Raw genomic sequence first — 16,849 nt, 5'->3', positions numbered from 1 at the left:
TTTTGCATTTTTATTGTTGTGAAGCACTTTGTAATTTTTATGTGAGAAAAGTCCGATAGAAATATTCACTTACTTAACTTATACTAGTTTGCATTTTTTGGTAAAATATGGATTCCATTGATGCAAACGTGAAGTTGGAATTGTCAACATTTATTTTTTGGTGTTAATTATTATTATTTCTGAATGTCGTTTTTTTGCTGCCACAGATTTTTCCCCATTGTGGGATTAATAAAGTCATCATCTATCTATCTAATATTTACTCAAAAAATGTAAATGTAAAAAAGAGATAGTGGAATTTGCTAAACCGCTATACTGATTGGCCTTCATTATGGCTCCTATAAGTGGCATTAACATTTTTTGTCTATGCTCTTTACCTTCATGTTATTTTACTGTTTTAGTCTTTGAAATGTTTGTTTGATTGTTCAGCCTTTGTTACACTTTGCAGTTAAATTTATAAGCACAGGTTTTCAATGTCCATTCATTACAAGAAGATGCACTTGTGCGGTTTTGAATTTCCCTTACGTATATTTTTACGTTTATTTATATTTTATTTTTTTATTTATTCATCTTCTAAACCCGTTTTGTCTCTTTCAGGGGTCACAGGGCTCCCGGTCACTCATTGGCAAAGGCAAGGGACATCCTGGACAGGTCGTCAGTCCGTCGCAGAGCTTATTCAATTCAATTTCCAGGGAACATGCTTATTACCATTTCATCAAATTCAGACACTGTCATCTTCAAAAAATGGGAACACATGCCCATAAGCTTGTTTCACCTGGACAATATCCTCACTGTGTGTCATTGCCGCCCGAAGAGTGACTAAAAGCAGGTGATGTGAGGGACTGGTGGATCAAAGTAGCATAGAAGGCAGACGAAGGTTTAGAAAGTTTGAAAACAGAGGTCTTAAATCAAGAGAAGAGGCTATACTCATGCAGTGAGAGACAGACGGCAACAGAGATCTTAACAGCAGGACTGCACAGTCGGTGTTGACTTGGCCTCTAAATTCTTTTAGTCTTATTCTCAGTCCATTCCAGCATTTGTGGGACAAACAAATCAAATCCACCTCACAAAAATTACAGTACTTGCAAGATTTTCTGAAAAGACTTGAGTGCCAAAAAAATGTTGGCACTGGAATGTTGGCACTTGACCCTTGTAGAACTCCTGTTGGACGAGGTTGAGGGCTGTTTTGGCAGAAAAAGGCATCACCAGATTAGACAGGTGGTGGTTATGTTATTCATCACCTGTGGCAATACATATAAAAAAAAACTAGACATTTTAAGGTGTTGCATTTAATACAGCAATGTAACAAATTGGAGATAGAAGGATTTGAAAGTGTGGCATGAAGGAGGATCATGTGAGCCGAGGGGGCACTCAGTATTCAACATGCATCCGCAAAACAAGGTGACTAACATTGAACAGAAGCCTCAAGGACATTTCTGTTCTTTCATTTAGCTATGAAGTACGGAAAATGAAAAAAACACCTTTTTTTTTAGATTGCTTAATTTACCTAATTTTTTAAAAGCTACAAATAAATACACCATGGAAATTTTAAAACCACCAGCTTGAATTTCTGGAAAAAAGAGGAACATAAATCTAAAGCAGCAGAGGGTAAGAAGTGAACATCGTGGCTGAATTCTTCTTTAGTTTGTTGCACCTGCTCCAACCTTCTCACTTCCACAAGGAAGAACAGAATTCATTAAGTTTTGTCAGCTACACCCCATCAGTTCACAATTACAGTGGACCGTTGATGCTCCAGAAAGGCACCAAATGGTTCCCTAAAAATGCTAAATATGTAATTATGAAATTTTTAAATTAAGACCAAGCTATTTTTTTTGCTTCGTTTTTTATTTTTTACATTTATTTAAAAATAATTTAAATTTCTTGTTATCAGTAGTACACAGAGTTGGATTTCAAAGGGAAATTTATGCTTGTGTGTTGTAATTTTTTTCTAAACATTTGGACATGAAAGCCATATATCACAAAAAACAGAGATAAAATACAATGTAAATCTTTTCTTAAAATTAACATGTTAAATCTTGAAATTGCACAGTTTATTCACAAGTAAAATGCAACGTTCTTGCTCGACGCTTTTATTAACGGAATTTTACTGACACCTGGCGGTGGAGGTGTGAAGCGCATGCTCCTGTCAGTGTATTTTCATGAGGAAGTAGCTCTCGACTCTTGTCGACAGGACGAGGGTCTGCACAGGTACATCCCTTTCTCCAGGTACATGATCCTATCAGGCTTCTGCCTAAATACCTGTTTATGTTTTTATTTGTTTTTTGTCAGCTTCTTTGCCAGACACCGCTAAAAACGTCTGTTTTAGCTAAGCTAGCGAACAATTTGGAAGTAAAGGCTAGTTTCTGTTTCACCTAATTTCCAATCGTAGCTTGTTAAGTGTCTTAGGTTGGGATATATAAAACACGTTTAATTGCTCCAATAACTTTTGAATAAAGGATAATTTTACATTAAAAAGGCACATATCCTTTTGTTGTGTGTGAGACAGACATACAGAGCAAGTCGTGTGATCTGAAGCTAATGCTAAGTGAACCTAATCATGAAAATGTATGTGCAGTTTTGAAAATATAATAAGACATTTAAGATAAATTCCCCTTTAAAATAATACGTTGTGGTAGAATATATTTTTCCATACTTGCTGATTTTCTATAATGAACAATAAATATGTCTGAAATATGAGCTTCTCTGAAGGAATTACAAGAAAAATAAGATTGTTAAGGTTTATTTTGAAAGTCTTGACTTATATCTGTTGTGGTATGAAAGCAAATTAATATTAAAAATGCCCCCCCAAAAGGTTTTTCCCTTGTTTTTGTGCTTAATTTTGTTGTAATAAAACAATAAAACACCAAAACAGGTAAACATGACTTATTTTAAGACATGTTTGATGCAAAATACTAATTCAAACCTAAAATAGTTCACATTTGACCTGAATGTTTGGTCTGAGTCAGATGTATGAGTTGGACCAACTGTTTGTTTGAGCCTTTAATGATTGAGTTTATTTCTATTTTTGGTCATTTCTTGCAGGATGGACTCGAGTGGAAAACCCTCCACAGCACAGATCGTGGTTTTAGCCACCAGTTCTGCCTTGACCGCCATCTTCTACTCGATTTACAAAAACAGAGCTAAAACTGTCTCCAGCTTACAGGTCAGGCAACAAGTGTGTCCAAATTCCCTCACTACTTAGTGCACTGTATTGGCCGTGCGCCATTTTGTCCCCAAATCTACTCTGCCCAGAAGACTTTGCGAAAAACTAGGGTTCAAAGAACGATCGTTTGAACGATCATTTGAGAAAAATTTATTCACAGTTATTTAATAAATCATCCAAAATGTTGTAATATGTTCACATTTATTAAGTTTTTACTTTGGCAGATTGGTGACATCAGTGCTCACTAACAGTAGTTAGCATGTGTCCAGATTACATTCAAATTCAGCACACTGCAGTAAATTGTTTGAGGGGTCAGGGAGTTTTGAGAGAGTTCAGACATAACCGATATAAGCTCCTTTACCCAGCAGAGAGGAAATGTAGTTCGGTTTAGCAGTCTGTTAAAGAAATAGGATTTTTTTAAAAACATATTTCTCCCCTTTTTTGTGTCTCCGGAATAATATTTTGACTTGATGAAGTGTTGGCGCAATACGAGGCTATAATTTATTTCTAATAAATAACGTCGTGAAGGACAAATAATCTCACAAACGACTCAAATAAGTTTGTTTTTCAATCATCTACAGGAAGCTAAAAAAGTCTCCATCGATCAGGACTTGAAAAACATATTGTCTGAAACTCCTGGAAGATGCATCCCATACGCCGTCATAGAAGGTCAGTGAAGCTGCATGACTCGGGATCAAACGCTGTGTTGCTGCTGATGATGACTCAGCAAAAAGAGGTCAGGATGTGTGTCAAACTTCAGGTGTGGTGCGATCCGTGAAGGACACGCTGAGCAGCCAGTTTGTGGAGAACTGCAAAGGCGTCGTGGAGAGGCTGACGCTGAAAGAAGAGAAGATGGTGTGGAATCGCACCACACACCTGTGGTGAGTCCGGCCCTTCTGCTTTCCCCGCTGAAAAGTCCTCCTTTCGTACGGAGGCGCTGACCAGTATGACATCAGCGAGGCGAAACTTGCCTCGCATAAGGAGGCAGAGTCGTATCGGTGGCAGAGCAGACGGTGATACAGGCAGCAGGTCGTTACGCAAGACTCAAACAAGAGACGCGCCTTATCGTGTTGATAGAGCGATCAGATGTTCCTCAGGGGAAACATAGCACCCTCGTCTATTCATAGGTAAGATGCCTAATTAGCTGAAACAGATTAAACAGTGTGTAAACAAATAATGTAAGAGTCAACTGCAGTTTGGGGGGGGGGGACAAAGGGATGTATTTTTTTTTATAAAATTATCTTTCCTTCAATTTTTTTTTAACCCTTGGGAATGTCTGACTGTAGAAATCCCTACAGTGTGAATGGAGAAGTACCTGCATGGAGTTTCAAGAAAGGAAATGTTTGATGCAGCATCTTTCTGATGCACAAAGTTTAAACCTGAAAGGGAGTATTGTGAAGATCAATATCATTTTGTGCATCTCTCTGTTTTCATTGACATATTATCTACGGATGTACTCTGGGAAGTGGTGCTCATTGGTGTTTCTGTGGTGTTTTTGAACAGGAACAGCACAGAGAAAGTCATCCACCAGCGGACCAACACGGTTCCCTTTGCACTCGGGTCTCACGATGAAGACATCAGCACCACCGTCCGGGTTATACGCCCCTTAGATGCTGCAGAGTTGAACTTGGAGACCACCTACGAGAACTTCCATCCCTCAGCTAAGTCTCTGTCCACTGTCATCGGTCACTTCATCAGCGGGGAGCGGCCCAAGGGCATCCACGAGACGGAGGAGATGCTGCGCGTGGGGGACAGTGTGACTGGAGTGGGGGAGCTGGTCCTAGATAACAACCTGATCAAGCTCCAACCCCCCAAAGCGGGTCTCAGCTACTTCCTCACTCGGATGGACTTTGAGTCTCTTCTGAGGAAGCAGACGACAAGCGTCAGGGTGTGGAGGATTCTGACTGTTGTTTTCGGGGTGGCTGCTTGCTCCACTCTCTTATTCGTGTTGTGGAGGCTATACACGCACAGCAGGCAGAGCAGGAAGGAGCGGAGCATGCTGGAGGAGTTCAAGGAGCAGCAGCGGAGGCGGATGTGCGAACTCAACCTGGAGGAAAGCAGTCTGTCTCCTTCCAGCTGCACCGTGTGTCTGAGCCGCGAGCGCTCCTGCGTCTTCCTAGAATGTGGTCATGTGTGTGCCTGCGCCCAGTGCTACGAGGGTCTGACCGAGCCAAAAAAGTGTCCCATCTGCAGGGCGCCTATAGAGAGGGTGGTGCCTCTTTACACCAGTTAAACTGTAAACTTGAGTCTGTTTCTATGTGTGCTGCGGATCTTATTAACCTTCCTATGGTGTTAGGGTCCCTACGGACCCGTTTTGAGTTTTAGCATGCATAAAAGTACTTCATACATTTGTTTTTTGCGCTGAAACTTTTTGACTTTGTCAGGGACTTCCATTTAAACAAAATAAAAGCTTTATTATTTTTTTTACGAAATTATAAAGTGCGCTGATGAAAAAAATGACTTTTGTGGTGTTCGGGTCATTTTTGACCCGGTTAAAATTTTCGATTATAAAACAATAAAAAATGACAAAAATGAAATCATAAACACAGAATCAACCAACAGCCTCTTCCTCCAACCACTTGAGCTTCATTTAGGGGCTTTTCTCCTTGCCTTTTTGCGAGAACAAACAATGGGAGAGACTTGTCAAGTCATTTGAGTGTAGAGGTGGTGACTTGCAGAGTAAACATCTCCAATTCACAGGATGCAACAATGAGGAGAAAATTCAATGTAAATGAAGTTTTGGATCAAATTTTTGTTGCAAATGAGGCAGAGGACACACAGGATTTTAGCGATAGAGATGAGCAGGCCTCTGAGAACGAAGATGATGTGGAGTACCAATTGGAAGAAACAGACACAAGTGATCAGTCTGCAGAGGAGGTCACTGGTGCTGAAGCTACTCCTGCTGAATCATTCCAATCCAAACGTGGCAACATCCGTTGGAGCACAGTTCCTCCTGATGCACATGGAAGGACAGCTGCTGCAAACATCATCAAAATGACCCCTGGGGTCACGAAGTGACAAAAAGCCCATAATCATCCTGGACTACAACAAAAATAAAGGAGGAGTGGACAATCTGGACAAGCTTACTGCCACCTACACTTGCCGGCAAATGACCAGGAGATGGCCAATGGTTGTGTTTTACAACATCCTCAATGTGTCTACATACAATGCATTTGTGTTGTGGACCAATATTCACCAAGTGTGGAATTCAACCCAAAACACCAAGCGGAGAATGTTTCTTGAGGAGCTCGGGAATGCCCTTGTCAAGCCACACATTGAGCAACAGGAACGGGTGCCCCGAGCTCCGGCTGCTGCAGACTTGGTCAGACAGCTGCAGGGGTCCCAAACAAGCCATCCACATCCACAGCAACGAGAAGAGCATCAGCATCACCTTCCCCCTCAGAAGCCAGCCCTGCCTCAAGCACTCCAGCCACAGCCACAATGCCAGTGAGACCACCTCGCTGAGAAAGAAAGAGGTGTCAGGTCTGCCCTAGCAATATGGACAGAAAAACCTACATAGTGTGCTTCACCTGCAACACTATGCAGTGTTGCAAGAACACACTAAAAGTGTAACTTTTTGCAACACGTGCATCTAAACACACACACAGGCATGTTGTTTGCACAGAGTTTTTATAGAACAAGTACTTGATCTCTTTTGGTGTGATTTTCTTGATTGGTTGTTGTTTAATTGACTTTGCAAATCTTGGTTTTATTGTAATTTTTTATTTTTTACGACTGTTCTGTTTTTCATATTGTTAAATATTGTATTAAAGTTCTATTGTGTGGAAAAAAGACTTGTTTTTGCCCTTTTCTTGAAGTAAATATATACGGGTCAAAAATGACCCGAACACCATAGATGTTACTATATTTGATAATATTAAAATTAAAATCTTTTTTTTGTTGAACATTTAAGAAATGTGTTTTAATTTCTCTTAGTAACACTCAGGTAACAGAACAACTGATTATTTTGTTGCCTTCTTCTCTTAAGGTTCATTTGACTACTTTTTAGACATTGAAAACAAGGGGTATGCTGTTAAAAACAAAGGCCCAGGGGGCCACAAAAAAATATTAAAACCAATCTTTTTATGGATAAGGGAGCCCAACCAGCTAAACAAGAGTTAAGAAAAACTTTGGATGATAAAAAATTGTTTTTAGGGTATTTTATGGCTGATTTAATACACGGGTCCAAAATGACCCCCTAACACCACAGATGGCAGCAGAAAGCTAACACCAGAGGAAGGTTAAACCATAACCAAACTTTTAGCTTTGCATTATTATTTTTTTCTTGCATCTTAAAAAAGAAAAAGTGCATGTGTGTCCGAATTCCTTCACTACTTACTACTTTGTGCACTCTATAGGGCATTCGCCATTTCCTGTAGGTTATCCAATCCTACCATTCTAAAATCCAGTGCCCTAGAAATTTCCCAGAAGTCTCCACAAAAATCTAGTGTGCATCAATGCTCATTAGATTGGTGGACCACAATGCATTACGTATAAACAATTTTTCATTAGGACTAAATTATGTACATTTTTATTTCTAGAAACCAGATTTTATTTTATTAAGATCACAGTGGATTCTAAAATATATCTTTTGTAAAATATTTATATCTACTAGGTTTTTACTTCAAGATATGGGTGATGTTATATTTACCAAAAAAAAGGAGTGAGCTTTTTGTCTGAATTGGGTTAAAATGTAGGGACTGGAGAGTCCTGCAATGACAGCAATAACATCTCTTGTATATAAACATGTATAATGCCATAAAAAGAATGGTTTATTCACTGGTTTACTTCAATTCTATTGATATTTTTGCCTAAACTAAGCTACCGCAGGTCCTTCAAATTCATAATAAAAATTAGTACTAACATCCTCTACATAAAGCACAGAATTTACACAACAACCAGAACAAACTTAAAGGTTTTCTATTTAGATGTGATGAGTCACTGGCTGTTTTAACAAACTATGAAAAAAAAACTGAGACAGCATTTATTAATATTTTTTTAAATCAGTATTTTTTCTGCACTTTTTGGCTTTTTTTTAATTATTTAACTATCCAATTGGGCTCTTTTGAGATGTTCCTTCTTTAAAATTTTCATGGCCAAAATCACAAGAAAAGAAACTTGTATAGAGTTTGTACTTCCTTTTAGCATTAAAGCCATGTTTTTATTTTAGAATATCAGAACAACAAATGCTTGTAACATGAAGAGAGACTGTAAGCACAGGAAGAACCTTTTTAGCTTTAAGACAGCAGGAATTCACCACGGAGGTTGTGTTATAATACGGGGAATTTGTTTTTATTTCCAAGTACAAATAAATAAATCAAAATTTAATCAGATCACACTACGCCACAAAACCTCAGGTGTATTATTTAACATTGCTGCAGTACTTTTGACATTATCAGTACATTAGTATTCAGCTGATGGCCTTCACATATCTCTTTTGGAGGGGTAAGCTGATGCCGGTTGGTCTCTGAAGGAACCGCAGCGAAATGTCAGATATGCTGCGAAATCGAGCATGGAGAAAATGATGGGTTCCTTAGATGCGCTGATGGCCCACTCTACCCTCAAGCCCATGACTTCCTCAGTAACAAATATTTACCCTGTTTCCTCTGTTGGTTTGTGCCATTTTCTTCATTTTGGTGTTGGCATGTATTGTGAACACCAAATCACTAGACATGCCAAGAGAAAAATTCTTTATTGTTTTATCTGTTCAGGCTCCTCATCACATTTAACACTTTTAATTTCCAATGCAAATCTCAAACATTGACTGTACCAGGGAGGTTTTAGTATATAGATATATGTACACAAACTAAAAAAAAATTAATCTTTTTTTCTTGTATCTTGTATTTTTATTTTGTCATTAGCTAATGTAGGATCTTGAATGTCATAAAATGTCGTAGATTTCTGGCATGTCCATCTTAGCATCATTTGAAGGACAGGGATCTTTTCTACTGTCTTGTGATAAACTGTGGAATTACATATCTCCACCTATATTCCAAGTTCCTGTTGCTACAGTTACCAACTGGCCAGCACAATAATATAGAACAATCAGAAAATGTGACTAGAACTTATTTTTTTAGGTTTCCATTATTACTGTCCATTAACACTTTTATATGGAGAACCCTGCAGCCAATCAGGATCGCCCGAGTATTCGCCCAGACTATAGTATACAGTAACAGAGGCTATGGTAGGCACTCCTTTGCCAAACAATATGTACATTTGGGTTAACACATTATGTAACAAAAGTTCAACTTTGATGATAAGAAGTGAAAATTACCCCATGGTGACGTTTCTCAATGTCGTATGCCTGATGTGTGACCGCAAAAGTTTACTATATGTGGCCAAAGAAGCAGTTCAAATTCAAAAATGACACACAAGATCTAAAAAAAAAAAAAAACATAAATACAATGAATCCTTTCTTGAAAATGAAAGTTATGGTGAGTCTCTTCCTTTTTTTTTTTTTTGATGTTGCAGCAATTTTATATGTCCACCTCCTCAAAATTGTTATCATAAGAGCCATTGCTCCTTAACTGCTGCTCCCAGAAGGCAACTAAACACTAACGTCATTTTAAAGTGTGGCTGAACATCGACAGAGCGGATGAAAAAATGGTACTTAAAAGGAAACATCAGTTGTATTGGCGGCAGTCCAGCATGAAGAAACCTCTTTTTTTGCTGCTGTCCTGCAAACATGAAAGCGGCGGCACTGATCGAACGCCATGGTAACTCTCCCGTTTATTTCCCACGCTGCTTTTAGCAGCTGTAGCCCATCGTTGCTGTGGCAGGGGCGAGTCATCAAAGACATACCTTCTTCTGTTCCCTACTGAAATTTTTGAATTTCAATCCCATGGAAAAGAACTGCTGGGTAAAAAGCTGCATCCACACACTTAGAAATAAAATCTTAACTATTGCTTTTCCTCTTATTTTAATGCTCAGTTAAAAGAATATTCTCAGAAACTTTTTATTTGACAATTACTACAAAAAAAAAAGATCTAAACACTGACCCGGGTACCAAATAGGATATATTGTTGCTGCATTTGCTCCATAAATCAGAAACACATTCAAGGGAATATGAAAATCAATGCATAACATAACAACCTTTATAATAGCATTACAAAAAAGTATAAAAGTCTAATCAGGCATCATTTTTTTCTTTTCTTTGCACACAGAAGTTCTTTCTTCCTTGTTTACACCACAAGGAAGAAAAATGAGGGCAAAAATAGATGGCATATTTTTGCTTCATGCATTCTGAAGAGGCGGTAGAGTCGTGAGATCACGTACTGGAGAATTGCTACTTTGGAAAAAAGGTTATTGATGTAAAATAAAGTTCTGTAAAACTTTTTTAGATTAAAAAACATTAAGCTAACATAAACAAAACATTTAAACGCATGAAAAGTTGAAGGTAGCCCAAAAATCTTTAAATCTTGATAGAGCTACGGGTAACACTTTATAATAAGGGTCCCTTTATTAACATTAGTTAATGCCCTATTAATCATTATTTAACTATTAGTTAACACAGTTTTTACTAATACACACACATGCACACTTTACAGTTTTATTTTGAGAGTCACAAACAGGGTTTCTTGATTTAAAAAGCAGATTTGTGGCAAATCTAGCCTCAAACTGACTCTCAAAACTGTACATTTAAAGACAAAACCTGTGCGTACTCTTTACTGCTTGTTAAAAGTTAAGCTTTTGCGTGTATTTAGTAAAGCCTCATTCTAATAAAAATCATGTTTTTGATGTTTTAACTTGTTCCTATGGCATATATCTGATGATGGAGAATATATGTAAAGAAAATGAAGCTTAAAATTGTGTTTCTGTGTATTTCTTCATTCAAATTGTGGTGTGTAAGGAGCAGTCAAAAAATTGTGTTTATGTAACCCTTGTGCTATCCTAGGCACTTTAACATTGGGAGTTGGGTAATTTAGACCCACTAGACAGTGCTCTGAACCTTTTTTCTTTAATGATTTGTGATCTTCACTGGTGTCCATGGATTACATGAAATCTTTCCACCTTTATCCACCTTTGTCATGGTAGGGAGAACACGTCAAAGTAAGGGTGGGGTCATTTAAGATAGCACAAGGCTTAAAAAAAATTGTTTATTTGTGTCTTGGAAAATACGTACAGAAGAGGATTAGGGCCATGGAGAAAGAAAAAAAAGAAGAATTTTTGAGCCCTTTTTTTTTCTTTCTCTATGGCCCTAATCCTCTTCCATAAACACGACCCACAAGCTCCCTGCTCTGAGTTTTCAGCAACAGGGGAAGGGGGGACGGGGTTATTCAGCACCAACAGTCCCGCCCACAACTCAGAGGCCAATTTCTCGTGAAATACTGTAACTCTGCAAAAACTGTACTAGAAAACAACACAGGGTTTTTCGTATTGGCCAAAAACAGCATAATCATAATTAAAAGACCATTGGGATTTTAGAAAGAACTTTGGGCTGCGTCACTTCATTCCACACACCACTCATGATTATAGCTTCAACAGCAATTTAGCTCCATTCGCTAAATTGCCCACATGACACATGAGTGTGATTGCCAATCACACTCATGTAATTAATGTTTTTTTCTGCATTCCAGAAAGTTTTGCCTTCCTTCTTCTACCTGTTCTTCATCAGGAACAGTGCTTTGACACAGTCCAACTCATAACCATCATCACCGTCTAAGTTCTGGGTTTTGTTCTTTTTTGGGGCCGAGCTGACCCTACGCACATTTTTCTAAATCGCAAATACATCTTTTTTTAAATGTATTTGTTTTTCTGCATTGCTATTAAAATGTCTCCTTAATGTAATAACTGTTGTAAATGTGAAACAACTTTGCTGAAAAACACACTTTTTGACCATCTTGATACAGTAAATCAGGGAAGTTATGATGTCACTCCTAAGCAGCACAGCAGACACACTTACGAGTTTCACCGTGTGAATGAGACATCCAAACCTGCAGCATGGTGTGCTGCCCTGCCTATTGTACAACCATCTTGGCTTATCATGCTCTAAGCTTTCCGTGAAAGCAGCTGTGTTAATGAACTAATACCATGAGCCATAATGGGAAAGCAGATACAGAAACAAGAGAAAAACAATAATAGAGCCCAAATGCAAAACTTAATACATTTTAATTTAATTTAATTCAAATAAAGCTAAGTGTTCATTCAAAAATGATCTTGAAAAAACTTTTTTTATATTTTATCTTACAGAAATAAGCAAACTAATTATACTTTCAAAAATGAAAATGTAAGATATATTACAGCTATAACATACTCGATAAAAAAAAAACATTAAGTTGTTACATTAATCAAGAATATTTCAAAATACATAGAACGAAAATACGTTGTAACAAAAATAGAGACGGAAAAAAAACTTTTATTTAAACTTCAGACACGGGAAGAAAGCAAGATGTTGCCACAGCAACAGCTAATCGCCCCATATCAGTCATTTAGTGTACTCAGCCCTGGACTTGCCTTCAGGCAGACATTACAAATACAACACCGTGCCCGCTTTAACACTTTAATATAATGGCTTGTATTAAATTACCCATCGCTTTACCCAGCCCGTTTACAGTGAGATAATAACGACCGCTAAGAGTGGACATGCGAGCGGAGCCAAATGGGCTTCATCTGAATGTAAAAAAAGCATCCATCAGTTATAATGAAACATCCTCACTGCAGCTGTCTGCTGCACAGATTGATTGACATTCTTTATTTAGAGTCATTGACAATACAGTGAACTGCTGTAAAAAGTTGGGTTTAACTCAGTAGCTTAGCAACGGTGTGCTGCAGAAACTTTTCAACCACAGGGCATATAAATAAACACCCACCGTTTTGTGTTTTTCAACCAAGAGCTGCAAATGGTCAAGAACACAGAGTCCTATTTGATCTCGGGAGGAGGGTGGCTGCTAGTTCATTAGTGCTCCTGTAATGAGCTTTAATGTTTGTGACTCATCAGTGTGTGTTTGGACCATTTCCTCCTCCCTTATTTCCCCTCTTAAATCGTTCTTCCGGTGAGGTGGATGAAATGAATGCTGTCAAAATATCATAAAAGCCATCTGCCTTTGATTTGAAGGCTGAATATCCCAGCTGCCTTTTGTCGTGGATATGCTTTTTAGAGCCACTTAGTCAAAAATGATCATTTGATGTTGAAGTGACTACACCCCATGAAGTCACAGGATGAAAATGACATTTGCATCCAATTCATACAAATCTGGTATACATAAAAACAAAGTCAGATTTCAACCTTACAGGAAGAGAAAAAAAGAAGAGAACAATTGTTGAAGGAATTAATTTATGAACCAAAGTTTAAAAGTTTGTACAAAAAGAAGGGGAAAAAAACATTTTTTGTAGAAGCCTGTTGATGAATCCTCTTCCATTCATTTATCCAGGTTACAGTTGGCTTTAGCCTTAGTCACAACTGCCCTTATGGGTGGATATAGCTTGTCTGGAGATAAAAAAATACAAAATAGGCAAGAATGTATGGGGCACACAGGTGACCCACTCCAAAATATCAAGATTGTAGACTGCTCGCTGAACCTGTAAAGCAAAAATTTTCATGCACATTTTTTTTTCCTTTGGGCATAGTCGTAGTGAACTCTTACCCCAAATTCACGCTGGTCTGTCTGCGGTGCGCTTCCCTTGCATTGCGTGAAGTCCGTTTTGTGGCTGCCCGCTAATTTTAATTGACTCTGCCGCATTTCCAGTCCACCGTCAAGTCACCCCCATGTCAAGTAGTTTTTACCACTCTCTTCGCTCATCCAACACTTAAAACAATGAAACCCCATGTTCTCTCCTTCCTCACTGAGTCTTTGTGAAATTCATGTTTGGTATCATATATGATGTCTTGTTTTTAAAACTTCCACAATTAAACTTTCGTTGTCAATGACAGTGTCATCTGCGTTGTTAACGTGCACTATCATGTAAGCATGTCATATATATATACATATATATAAATCTATATATATATATATATATATATATATATATATATATATATATATATATATATATGTATGTATATAAAGCTGCCATGTGCCAACTTGCTTCAGACAAATCGCTATGTTTGGATCATAGTAATGGAAATCCATTGATCCATTCATCGTTACACCTTACAATCTCTAGCTTAAATATTTTGGAATATTATAGCAGATGTGTAACCATGTCAGCTCTAGCCCACTTGGTAGACTCTAGCACAGTACAGATGTGATACAATGCCTACATTGGCCAAACAAGTGTTCCTATGATGAAATTCCCCTTAACCCTTGTGCTATCTTAGATGACCCCACCCTTACATTGACGTGTTATTCCTACCATGACAAAGGTGGATAAAGGTGGAAAGATTTCATGTAATCCATGGACACCAGTAAAGATCACAAATCATTGAAGAAAAAAGTTTAGCGCACTGTCTAGTGGGTCTAGATGACCCAACTCCCAATGGTAAAGTGCCTAGGATAGCACAAGGGTTAAACAAATTCTTAAAACGTCATTTTTGTCTGTGCAGCTTTATAGAATCTATGTTAGGACTCAAAGCTTATTAGGGTTTTCCTGTGGATCTGCATCACAACCTCTCCTCCTGGGAGAGGTTGTGATGCAGAAAAGATTTCTACTTTCAGGTGAAACCTAAACATGCAGCAAACAGGGCATCAGACTCTCATGATTAGGATAATTATTGTGTACTGCCACTGCGGAGGCGGAGTTCAGAATTATCTGCTTTCAAATGTAGACTTTCATCCTCCATGTTAACACTAATAACAGTGTTTAAGTGAGGGGCTTGGCACAGCTCTGTAATGGCGTTCTTTAATAAATTTAACCAGGCCAAGTAAAAGATCAGCAAGTTACAAAGATGTGTTGAATGAAGAAATTATTTTATTAATCCATTAGCTTTGATAAGGCTTCCTATCAATGTCTGACTGTGAATCGACATGTGTATTGTCGATCAATACAGACCATGAATTTCTGTTTTTTTTTTGTTTTTTTTTTGGATGCTGGTGTGCCGCGGGATTTTTGTCAAGGTTAATGTGTGCCGTGGCTCAAAAAAGGTTGAAAAACACTGGTCTAGATGACCCAACTCCCAATGGTAAAGTGCCTAGGGTAGCACAGGGGGCACTGGGGAAAGTTAGCTCTCAGCCTCTTCCTGATTCTGTTTTGGCTTCTGTACTGTCTGAAACCATGAAAACACATGAAAAGATGTAGTTTCTTTCACTCCCTGTCAAGTCTTGAAGCTTTGAGAGTTGAACAAAAGCAACAAAAAGTAAAATTCATTTTTTCTATAAAGTTTTTCCATCCACCTCGAATTAGTCTCTTCCTGATCACATGGCAGCTTTTTAGTTATTATTACTTACTTTATTATTAACTCACTATGACACAAATAGAGGATGATAATGATAATGAAAATAATTGAAAATTGACATTTTAACATATCAATATTAATACAATATAGTATTAATCTAAGCAGGGGGAATGGACCGCCCTGGCCCGTTTTATGAAATGATCTGCCCTCTGCCGAAAAATATGTATAATGGATGTATTCCCCCAAACTTCATTACAGTAGGTGAGGTAGGGGGAGCAATAAGTTAAATATTCTCTGACTACTAACTAGTCTGACAATAAGCCTGTCCAAAGAGGAATGTTTTAAGCCTAACTTTGAATATAGAAACTGTGTCGGCCTCTCTTACACAAGCTGGGAGCTTAATCCATAAAACAGGAGCTTGGAAGCTAAACGCTCTACCTCCAACTGTACTTTTTTATTTAATAAATGCATTTTGTGAGCAAAGTGTTCTGTTTGGTTGGTAAGGCACTAAGAGATCTTTATCTTTTTTGTTGCATTTTGAACAAGCTTAAGACTTTTTAATGAACTTTTAGGACGCGCTGCTAAGAGTTACAGTAATCCAGCCTGGACGTAACAAATGCATGGATGAGTTTTTCAACATCACTTTTTGATCATATGTGAAAACTGCAAACTAGCCTTAGTGTGAAAACATTGTTTTTTATATAGCCACTCTTTGTTGCACAGGCGATGGCTTGAATTTCATCCTCAGTGCGGTCACTGATCGAAAGAGGTTTCAGTCTAAAATCTTACCATACATGGCTTCATTCATGCTTTCCTCAATATAGATCAGTTGTCCGGTCCCCTTTGCAGAAAGAAACGCAGGCTCAAACCATATTCTCCCCACCCTCATGTCTCACAGTAGGTTTTGTGTTCTTGGGATGCAGCTCAGCATTCTTCTCCCTCCAAACACTGCAAGTGGTATTTATACCAAAGAGTTCCGTTTTGGTTTCATCTGACCTCAGCATTCTCCCAAACCCCCTTCTGGATTATTCAGATGGTCTTTGGACATGTGCTGGATGGGTAACTTTTGCAAGATTTGAATCCATGGCAAAATGGTGTGTTACTAAAGTAACCTTTGTGGTCCCAGCTCTCTTAGGTCATAGAACTGTTCCCTGTGTAGTTTTGTAGGTGTGGACAGTCTGCTAAGAATTGAGTTGTTCCTTTTAGATGTTTTTTTTTGGCATTCTTGCCATGTCTCAGACAGAGGGTGTTGTGTGACATGTTTTAACCACGCTGAAGTTACGTCTTTTGCTTGCTGTGTCACATGTCAGGAACTCTGTAAATCCAAAACATCAAATTGTTACTTTATTGTTTTAATAATGTTGACTATTTATCAAACTGATAATTAATCTGTTCTTGTCTTTTAGGCTCTGACTGAC

General features: G+C 38.1%; 1 protein-coding gene across 3 annotated transcripts; it reads left to right on the top strand.

Moving 5' to 3' along the window:
- Window positions 1-627: 627 nt before the first annotated feature.
- Window positions 628-7,420, top strand: mul1 (mitochondrial E3 ubiquitin protein ligase 1). 3 transcript variants are annotated; one of them, XM_020704888.2, is made up of 6 exons: window positions 628-648; window positions 3,040-3,160; window positions 3,742-3,829; window positions 3,921-4,041; window positions 4,664-5,435; window positions 7,402-7,420. In XM_020704888.2, the coding sequence occupies exons 2-5, from the start codon at window positions 3,041-3,043 to the stop codon at window positions 5,391-5,393; spliced, it is 1,059 nt and encodes a 352-aa protein (XP_020560547.1). In that variant the 5' UTR covers window positions 628-648; window position 3,040; the 3' UTR covers window positions 5,394-5,435; window positions 7,402-7,420. The 3 variants fall into 3 exon arrangements, with proteins under 3 accessions (XP_020560547.1, XP_011475859.1, XP_011475858.1); XM_011477557.3 differs by lacking the exon at window positions 628-648 and adding an exon at window positions 2,101-2,205; XM_011477556.3 differs by lacking the exon at window positions 628-648 and adding an exon at window positions 2,102-2,223.
- Window positions 7,421-16,849: the final 9,429 nt, after the last annotated feature.

The sequence above is a fragment of the Oryzias latipes genome, chromosome 7 (assembly GCF_002234675.1).
Source record: "Oryzias latipes chromosome 7, ASM223467v1".
NCBI classification, from domain to species: Eukaryota; Metazoa; Chordata; class Actinopteri; order Beloniformes; family Adrianichthyidae; genus Oryzias; species Oryzias latipes.
Note: the sequence above shows the minus strand (reverse complement) of the source record. Positions and strands in the feature narration are given on the sequence as shown.

Coding starts and splice junctions, on each gene's coding strand:
- mul1 (XM_011477556.3), top strand. CDS start 2,135: ATGCTCCTGTCAGTGTATTTTCATGAGGAAGTAGCTCTCGACTCTTGT. Junction 2,224..3,039: donor AGGTACATCCCTTTCTCCAG/GTACATGATCCT, acceptor CATTTCTTGCAG/GATGGACTCGAGTGGAAAAC. Junction 3,830..3,920: donor CCCATACGCCGTCATAGAAG/GTCAGTGAAGCT, acceptor GTCAAACTTCAG/GTGTGGTGCGATCCGTGAAG.